This window comes from Anopheles cruzii, chromosome 2, assembly GCF_943734635.1.
Source record: "Anopheles cruzii chromosome 2, idAnoCruzAS_RS32_06, whole genome shotgun sequence".
Lineage (NCBI taxonomy): Eukaryota > Metazoa > Arthropoda > Insecta > Diptera > Culicidae > Anopheles > Anopheles cruzii.
In genome coordinates this window covers 19012719-19022855 of record NC_069144.1, presented here as the reverse complement: position 1 = coordinate 19022855, position 10137 = coordinate 19012719, and the positions used below count along the sequence as shown (strand labels likewise).

At 52.6% G+C, this 10137-nt stretch overlaps 1 protein-coding gene across 1 annotated transcript; it reads left to right on the top strand.

Moving 5' to 3' along the window:
* The first annotated feature begins 783 nt into the window (after positions 1-783).
* LOC128278060 (transcription factor Ken 2) lies at positions 784-9920 on the top strand. The gene is made up of 7 exons (XM_053016705.1): positions 784-793; positions 6897-7062; positions 7147-7358; positions 7433-8166; positions 8241-8502; positions 9124-9504; positions 9547-9920. The coding sequence occupies exons 1-7, from the start codon at positions 784-786 to the stop codon at positions 9918-9920; spliced, it is 2139 nt and encodes a 712-aa protein (XP_052872665.1).
* Positions 9921-10137: the final 217 nt, after the last annotated feature.

Below are 10137 nucleotides of genomic sequence, written 5' to 3'. Positions count from 1 at the left end.
CTTTTCTTTCGCTGTCTCTTGCGCCCCGAACCCCTTCGTTGGACCCGTCCGCCGGCGTTGCGGTCGTCTCGTTGAGGATGCATAAGGTTTCGCCTTTTTCGTCGCGCTACTCTCTTCTTCTTCTTCTCCGTGGCACTCCATAGTCTGGGCCGTCGCAGTCTGGAGCATCGTGTTTTGGCGGGCGGCAGAGGGGCTTTATAGGATCGTCTCGCCCGACGACGACGATCGGGGCCAGCGTCTGGCGGAAGGATGATGCACCCATACTGCTGCGAAAGCATTCGTCGTGTCATGTGTTGTGCGCGAAAAACTCCGAAAGAAGACGGAGAGAAGAAAAGCGAAACTGCAGCAGCACCGCATTAGATTTGGTTCGCGGCTTTATTCCTTGGGAGCTAGCCACCGTGTGGAACTCGAGTGGGGAATGATGGCTAGGGGTTCCGCTCACTCTGTGGGTGTTTGATCAATCAACTACTATCGCCGGGCCGCCGCGTCTTTTGTGGCCTCGAGATGAGCTAAAAGGTTAGCCAACTCGCAAATAAGTGTGAATTAGGCAAGCAATCCCAAAATCATACTCTGCAATCCATTTAATTCGACGAACTCGGAAGAAGGAAACCTTTTTTTGGGGTTAGCGGCACTAACCCTTGCTGCACTGTATGAACGGATCACAGTAGCCGTACCTTAGGATCGACAACTTACAGATCTTTCATCAGAACTAACAGCACAACTAATCACCGGTAACCGGTTTGAGAACTTAAAAACTAGGAACCGAATATTAAAGTCACACTAATGTTAGGAAGTGACGAGAAATTAAGAGCGTAAGGCCGTGTTATGCCAGTTGGTCTTTAAATTATATGCTCCTAGCGCTGGTTCTTCGTCCGCCATTCTCATGACATGACGAGCCCACCGGAGCCTGGCGAGCCGTACATGTCGAAACATTTCGTGTCGTTCGATCACATGTTCGAGTCCAAATATCAAACTGAGCATCATTCTCTCGGATACACCTGAAAGGATTTGCTCAGTTTTGGCCCAGCCCCAACTTCGACCTGCTTGACACGAAATGTAAGCGAAATAAGAAGCGTTTCTTCGGACTGTAGAATGAACTCCTCGCGAAGCTTCTCCGTTATGCCGTTGTTCGTGTTAGAACTTAGATAGGTGATACTCGAAACGACTTCAAACTTTCCATGAGTTTGGTTTTGTTCTCGTTTATCGGCAGACCCCAAAGATTGTCCCCAGCTTGCTCAATCCCTATGACGGTAGCCTGAGCTACATCGGAGAGCCTTCCGAACCTGAAACATCTATGTCAGGTCGGTTAGTTTATTGTGACTGGATTTGATGATACAATCACAAGTGCTTCCGTTCCCAGCTTCCTTATTTCCTTACGTTTGCCAGATAGGCTGCAACCATCAACGGAACACCGACAAATGCTTAGAAGGAATCTTCTAAACTTTTTTTTATTATTACGGATTTGGTCTTCTCAACTAACCCGGTCACATGTAGACACAACCCATTGCTTGCTGCATTTCCCAACGAATCTGCCGAATCTCCCGCTCCCCCTCAGCCACCCGTGCCACCCACCGACCGGAGCCCAAATCGGGGCCCTGATTTCCGCGAAATGATTCCGAGGCGCTCCTAATCATAATCCCGAACCACCACCGGCGACCACCCGTCGATTCGAAATTGTTCCCTCCATCGCGCGGTAAAAAGTGTAACCCAAAATGGAATGTCCCACCGAACGAACGAACGTAGCACAGCGGAACTGGGACCCGCAGCAGCAGCATCAGCCGCGAAACCCGGGAGAAGCCGAGTATTCGTTTTTTTTGGGCCCCGACTACTGCACTCCTCCTGTCGACGTTCGCGAAAACGGAAACTAAGAGAGAAAACAGAACAACAAACGGCCGGGCCTGGTGGCCGTCTGGGGCGTCCTATGGCTCCGGAGTGCAGCTGTGTGTTGGTCGAAATTTAAATCATCCCTCTACACCACCGAACACATCCAGGGGTGGGGTCACATCAAAGGAAGAGGCCCCGGAAGGTGGGTCCCGCGGTGGGTTGGAAGGGCCCCGCGGCAGGAAATGTAGAGCCAACGGAGAGACAGAGAGAGAGAGCAACCGACGACGACGGTAGCGGCCGGCTGCATCGAGGATGATGATGATCGAGTGTGTGTAATGGACGTGTAAACCGGTTAATAGGTTACACTACACACGGGTTGACATTCTCTCCTTGATGCGCTCCCTGTCGCTGGGAGGACTCCCTAGGACTCCCTAACTCCTTTCGGTGTGTGTGTGTGTGTCGCATGCAGAGTATGTCAGTAAAGCGGGCGCACTCGCAAATAAATCATAACCTCAAATCAGGCACCGGAATCGGTCGTGGCAAAACGCACTCCCGTCGAATCGGTGTGTGTGCGTTGCGTGCAATACACACAAACACGCACACGCTTTCGGCAACGCAGCTGCGTGTGTGCGCGCCTCCAGGAATCGTGCAGGACGCGGCGTGCGGGGCGGACACAAGGTGTGTGACCTTGAACGATTCATCTCGCGAAGTAGGTTTACGATCCATCAGCTTCCAATCTCTGTTCTCCGGTGTTCGCTTCGCTTCCGCACTTTCGCGCGAGACCGACAAGGAGCCAAAGGATAATTCTCTGGCGTGCCCCCCCTGGGGGTGACGGGAAGGAATCGGACGAAATGAAAAGGGAAAGTTGCGACAGTTGAAACGGAGCAGAACGTCGCGTTGCCGGTGCATCGCGACTGGCAATGGGAAACGAGTGTGTGTTCGCCTTTTTTGTGCTTTTTCTTCGCGAAATGTCCGATTGTTTGACGGCGGGAGGTTGGTGAATGTTTAACACGCGCGTCATGGGTCAATAGGACCGGAAGATCTTTTGAGGAACGAACCGGTCACGATAGCCGATCGTTAGCGATCGGCGATGCTACGGCCGCGAAATACGTGCCACGGCCAATCGCCTCTTTCTTCCGGAGCCCAATCACGAACCCTTGAGCGTCGGTCGGTTGAGATCTCAGTGATGTTGTGAAAAGGTAAATAGTAATTCTAATTGCAAACATTTTCCTAAAATACAATGAATTCAGCTCTAAGGCAAATGATAGATGTGTTAGCACAAGCAAAATACCATTAAAGGATATCGATAATGCGTGAATCGATGATTCAGGGGCTTCGCTATCGGCACTGGCACTGGGAATACCAGGATATTGGGTTGTCGGCCCTTCAAGGATGAAAGTGTCCTGAATCGGGATCACCCTTATTGCACTCTCATCCACGCTATCTGGTGTGTTGAAGGTCTGGTATCTTATTTTCGTAAAAAAATCCTTAATTTTTATTGTAGCTCCAATTTGCTATAATTTTTATAGCAACCACACGGCGCCCATCTTTCACGCAAATTGATTCGAGCCGGCCTCACACGGCTCGAAATCCTTGTTTACTTTCGGTCATCTGTTACACTTCGATGCGAAAAAAACGCTCAAATCTTTCGATCCTTTCGAAACCGTTGAAGCAGCATTTCACAAACTGTTTTACGATGTTCCATAGGCTGGTAAAAATGTACGGAACCATATTCGATCAGTTCTGAGCACCGAAAATAGATATGAATTGCTTTTAATGGCATCAGAAATGCATCGAGTGCCGCAAATGATCTTTATTCGGATCAAAACTCAACGAAGACTGATGGAGGTAAATAAGCGCTGGTACTTTGGCAAAATGAGGTGTGAGTAGAAACAAACAAACAAACATAGAAATGCATTCTTTCTGCCACGGACACCTTACAAACAAAGCGACAAACTTGACGTTGCACATCTGATATTTTTATTAAACCTGATCTGATTTAATCACCGTTGAAACAATAAATTTTATCTCTATAACTTCAACTACACCGTATAAAAGTTCGCCAATTTTAGTTATTTTTATCAATATCGACGAGATAGAGCCAAGTCTGTCAAGCTATTCTGCGAACTTGATTAATTGTACAGTAAAACATGCAAAGGTTTTGCTAAACTAATAGCCAACTGTGTTCATCCTCGTTTGATTAAAATAATTTTCCGCATCCTTGGGATTCCGCATTTGATAATCTGTCTGTTAGTAAACGCCACTAGCCTTCCAGTGCCTTTAGTGTGTCCTTGTGTTCCTTTGGCATCCGCTGCTACGTTTCCAATCAACGGGGAATTTAAACCCGCAACACGTAAATGAACTTCTACGGAACTCACGAAAACTTCCATGAGTGGTTCCGTGCGGTACTTTCGCTGTCCATTTGGCCAGGGGGATTCCAACATCCCGCAAATGAAGCCTGACGGCAAACCCTTGGGTAATCGCAAATCGCGGTTCCCACTCGTGACTCGTCTAACAACGCCATCGGGCGGCCTTTTTACGCCCAACCGAACCGAGTAGATTCGAAGCTGACACAGAAGACAGCGCATGATGATGGTGTCTCATTGCAATTAATTTCCTCCTCACACAACAGCAGCGGCCGCCGTCGCCTTCGGCGGTGACCTTGGACTTGACTCACTCGCGGTATTTCGATCTTCTTTGCGCCCGCGGATTCGTCGCCACGTCAGCGCGCCGTTTACGTATGCGTGCCACTTCACGACCGTGATTCCGCGGGTCCCCGATTGCGTTCGGTCCCCGTTTGAGGTCTGTCAGTGGTCCCGATTTTGTCAGCTGGTATCCGGCGGTATCATCCGGCGATATCGGAACGTATATAGATCCTTGTACGAGTATTTTGGACCCCAAACCTTAGGATGAGCTATCTCGAAACGATAATCTGAGCAGCAGCATAACCTGACGACCGACTCAACGACGCTACCTCGCGGGTACGCAAACATTAGCCAACCCCGAGCCGATGTCCGATTGTGTGTGACTTTCGAATTTTCGTATCGCTACCGCCCGAGCCGGCGAAGGACGCCCGTGTCACGAAGGTGATGGGGCCAACCATGGCCTTTCCTGCGTGGCCGGTGGTGGGGTTTAGCCACACGCACACCGGGGGGACAGGACAATGGCGAGCGAGTCAATCTCCGTTTCACGGTCACGTCGTCGAGCGCCTGGGTGTGTGTAGGGCTGTCCGAGGTCAGTGTTTTCGGTGGATGACGGACCACGTCCAAACAAAAAAAAAACATCACGTCACGTTCCGATTGCACAATAGTGTCCGGGGCCGAAGACCCTGATCCACCGGACGGGTGGACCAATATGAAGAAAGTCTCCGGAACCGTTGAGGTCGGCACCGGCACCGCGTTGTGATTTCAACAGCGTCCAAAAATATCGCCTGCCACACATAACAGGTGGGTCATCCTTGACCTTGACCACCGCGAGGCGGAGAGCTCAACTCGTGGCAATATAGCCGCAACACACACGCACCGAGGCACACGCAATTAGCGACCGCCTCCAGATTTATCGTGTATTCAAATGTGCGCATGCGCCTCACGACTGTGTGTGGGTGTGTATTTGCATTGATAATGTGTTGGCTGCATGATAAAGAAAACATAAAAAACTCGGAATGCAACGAATGTACACGGTAACTACACTAAGCCCCAATCAGGATAACGCAGGTGTGCGTGCGTGGCAATTGGGGCACACGCAGCAGACGCGAGTGAGTCCACGGAAGACTTCAACGAACCGTGTCGCAAGAATCCCTGAAATCGCGGCTCGATTTCTTCGGCCAGTCCAAGGTCAGGCGCACTTCGGTCCAGTCCAAGGAGAACGCTTTGTGTAGTGTGTGATCTACTCTACCACACAGCATGAGCCTTACTAGTGCTAAACCTTAAAGTTTTGCACACCCAACAATAAGTTCGAGGTTCGAGCTGACGAGTCTTCGACGGAGCGTTAAGTTCTTGCAAATGTCGATCAAGACCACAAACCGGCTTACATAGACCGTACACCTTAGACGGCGATACGAGATAGTCTGCGAAGGATGTCGATCGAACAGCTGATCGAACTATGATCTTAACATTCAAACTTTCCAACAGCATGCTTCCAAATTAGTTGGGTGCAAAAATAGTTCCAAAGATGTTCACCAACACCTGCAACGCAGCGTGCGTCGCCATGCCCGATTTCATTCTCAATTTTCGATTATCCGGCGTTTCAGAGGATCCGACTTCCTGGTGACGTATCGGATCGGCTTCTCTTCTCGCTTCCCGTTCGATTTGTTCGAAAACAACCCGAATTATGCTGAATTTTATGTTCCGTTTGTATGAGAGACCCCTCCCCGGAGGTGTGGGAGGGTCGAACTGTCCAGTGAATACAGGTCCGGTGTCACAAAACTACGCTGTGCAAAATTTCCCGCGGCTAAGTTCAGTAGTTTTGGAGAAATAGCGGAACAGACGGACAGACAAGGAGAAGACAAGGTGCGTTCGCGTTAAAATCCTCTCGAAAGAAGACCGTTTCCAGCGTTAATTTCAATAGGGCTGCATGTAGTACCGCGGAGGTAGCCCAAGTTCTCGTGATTAGATGGAGAACTTATCTGGTGCTACCAGTGATATGCAAATAATGAGCAATTTTTTAAATCCGAAATTTGATTAAAGAAGTAGGACCCCCTTTTTTGAATTCGCAATGGTTCGTATACTTCTTACATTATGGCTTTGTCGGGAAAAATTCGACTGTCTTGGTAGCGGCATTGTTATTGATTTTTAATGTAATTTTCACAATTATAAAAATGACAGCTAAACGTATCTTTATCTATGGTTAATGTCTATGGTTACTGGGATCAATTGTCGTGGGACCAAATTGCGGGGATCAGTTATCGGCACTCCAGATCGCATGTCAGATGAGTTTTTGCGGTACCACGATTTATAGTGACTTCACTTTTGAACTTGACTTTGAATGGGTAGTTTAAAATCCAAACACTTGATGGATCATCTCGACCATTTTCTTACGGTTCCTTTTCTATTCCCTCACGCTCATTCCCACAGTAAGCATGCTGATGCTGCACTATCGCAACCACGGTGAGTGCATACTCCAAGAGATCGGTGCGGCATTCCGTGGGGAGCATGCGACGGACCTGTTGCTCATCTGCGATGGCAAGGAGACGGTGCGGGCACACAAGCTGGTACTGGCGGCCGCCAGTCCACTGATACGGTACGTTGCCAACGGTACACCTTGAATCTCTCGAAGTGCAACGAAATCCTGATCCGTGACTTTCGTGTTTTTTTTCCGATGCAGCATGATCCTGGAGGAGACGCCGATGGTGGAGAGCGAAACGACGGTCTACTTCCCGGACGTGCAGGTGTGCTACTTTCGCCTGCTGCTAGACTTCCTGTACTCGGGCCAGGTGTACGTGCCCGCCAACGAGGTGCACCACTTGAAAGATCTCCTAGCGTTACTTCAGATTAAGCCGAGCATATGGAAGAACAGCGACTGCTCCACGGACGGAGGTAGGTCCACTCGTAGGAGGGAATAGTAGTTGAAGGCGACTAACCGGATACTCGCTTTCGTCTCTCTCGCTTAGAGTCGCAAAAATCGGAGCCACTGGTGGACATCAATCGGAATGAGGGCATCGGGGCGCTCGATCGCCATCAGCGGCGTACCAAGAGCCAGGAGTTGCTGGCGCTAGCGCCGGACCACGGCGTGGAAGGGGTGCGCAATGTGAGCGTCAAGAGCGAGCGCCACTCGGCGGGCAGCTCGGAAGATGGGGGCGACCGGGACGATGCGGAGTACATGGACGAGGTGGAGGATGCCATCATCAAGAGCAATAACAACGTGGTGCAGCCGATCAACCGGCACGACGAGGACGACGGAGGCGGAAGTGGTGGCGGCGGCGGAGGTGGTGGTGGAGGAGGGGGACGGCGTGAAGAGAGTGGCAGCCCGGCGGCCGGAGAAGCGAGAAGCGAATCGAGTGGAAGCCGGGGGGAGGTCGCGCGCAGGTCTTCGGCCGCCCGGCACGGCGTCCGGTTGCGCAGCGGCGACAGTCCCTGCGAGGGTCCCGAGCCCGCCGACGACGATGATGACGAGGAGGACTTTGAGCTGGACGTGGAGGATCGCGACCTGGCCGAGGAGGAACTGACCGGCACCAGGCGGGGGACGCCATCGAGCACGGGCGGCGGACACACGGAGGCGGTACGCAATCGGCGGCGCAGCTCGTCCGACCCGGTGAACCTGTCGATCGTGAAGCAACAGGCGCAGGACGTCGACTCGGACGACGCCAACATCGACGTCGAGACGATAGGCAATGCACCGACCAAGGTAAGAAACCGGAAACCCCCGACGGTGGACAATCGCACCCCGTTCATGTCTGACGTTTCGATCGCACCTTGCAGAACCTGCTACCACCGCGATATCTGGATCCGTTCCGGACGAAGCGGAAAGCGTACTACATCCACTCGGACGCCGACTCGCTGAAGCCGCTCGAGCATGAACTGCTGCACGGTTCGCCGGACAACTATGTCGTGACGCCGCACCGGAAGCGGCGGCCCGGATTTCACAACTCGCCGGCCCAAAACCCGCCGTTCGTGCCGAGCTACCTGGAGGACTTGCGGACACGCAAGTGCTTCCTTTCGGCTCCACCGACGTACTTGCCGGGTAAGTGCGCAGTCGATCGACTCGCGTTGACCATGAGATCGGAAGTGCAAGCGGCACGTACGTCGCTCCCCGTGTACAGTAGGGCATCCATTACGAATTGATCAAAGGTTAAGCATGCAAAGAAACTTGGTTGCTGAAGCACTCGATAAGCATAGGATCTTTTATAGTAGCCAACCTTTAGCCCTTGGCTTGAAATAATTTTATAGATTTAGGAAGTTCTTCGGAAGGGTATTCGACTTGTGAAGGTTAGAAGTCCTTGGAAACCAACGTGGATTGTAGTCACTGTGGGTTCAACTTGCAATGGAGTGCCGCACTCTAGTCTTAGGGGCGGTGTGAATCCCAGGGACCAGCAGTACGTACGAGTCATGACGAATGGCAAGATCCCAGATCGCGAAAGTTATTTGAGACCATAGACCTTGTAGACCATAGACCTCTAGAGATCATACATCGTTTCAATAGCCAGTAGCTACAGAGGTTTCCACTGTAGTCCCAACTTAGTCTAGGTCTGTAGGTAGTCTGTGGCTTCCACAGACCTAATGGTCTGAAGACCTGAAGTCCCCGAAAACTCAGACACTAACTTCTCCACACTTTCTTCCCGTTTCCGGCCACTCGTATGTACAGATAACAGAGCTGGCTCTCCCGGTGGCCTGCGACCAGCCGACATCGGAGCGCACGGTAACAACCATTCGTCCAGTACCGCCAACAACAACAACAACAACAATGACACCAGCAGCAACAACAACAACAACCGGATACGTCCGCCCAGCGCCGACAACAAGATGGCGGTGGCCCCGTTCGTGTACCCATGGCCGGGGGCGGCCCTGGCGGCCCTGCCGGGTGGCCCAGCGGACCTTCTCACTGTTCCGTACCTGCACGCGGCCAGCGCCAACACCGACACCAGCCCGGCGGAGCTGATCCAGCAGATGAAGAACTTCGAGAACAGCCAGGCGGCCGAAGCGGCGATGGGAGCTCGCAGTGGCGGCGGTGGCGGTGGTGGCGGCGGTAGCAGCGGCAGTGCGAGCAGTGGCGTCATGGCGGGCTTAGCGGGACCCCCTGCCGGAACTGCCGGTGGCGGCGGCGGCGGTGGCCTGGGCAGTGGGAACACGCCGGTCCGGGAGTACCGCTGCGAGTACTGCGGCAAGCAGTTCGGCATGTCGTGGAACCTGAAGACCCATCTGCGGGTGCACACCGGCGAGAAGCCGTTCGCCTGCCGGCTGTGCGTGGCCATGTTCAAGCAGAAGGCGCACCTGCTGAAGCACCTCTGCTCGGTGCACCGGAACATCATCAACTCACCCGAGTCCGGCGGCCGCTACACCTGCTGCTTCTGCACGCTCTACTTCGAGACACTGCAGGAGCTGGTGCGCCACCTGTCCGGCCACCACAACAACCTGCTGCTGAGCAAACACCTCCACGATTGATACCGGGTGCCGCCGATGGTGATGCCCGACGTCGTCGTCCCGGATCCCGGACCGCCGCCGCCGCCGCCGCCGACGCTCAACGACGCCGAGAAGCACTTCCTCGAGCGATACCTTCAGCGTCACCATCGGTTTGCGCTGTACGCATCGCTGTAATGGCCATCGCGGTCATCTCCGAAGCTTTATGGCACGGCAATGAAAGCAACACGGACGGACGGAC

What these genes read in the sequence shown, in the direction of transcription:
- LOC128278060 (XM_053016705.1), top strand. An exon ending in GCCGCCAGTCCACTGATACG is followed by an intron (nt 7,063 to 7,146) that starts GTACGTTGCCAA and finishes TTTCCGATGCAG; the next exon opens with CATGATCCTGGAGGAGACGC. An exon ending in CGGTGGCGGTGGTGGCGGCG is followed by an intron (nt 9,505 to 9,546) that starts GTAGCAGCGGCA and finishes TGGCGGGCTTAG; the next exon opens with CGGGACCCCCTGCCGGAACT.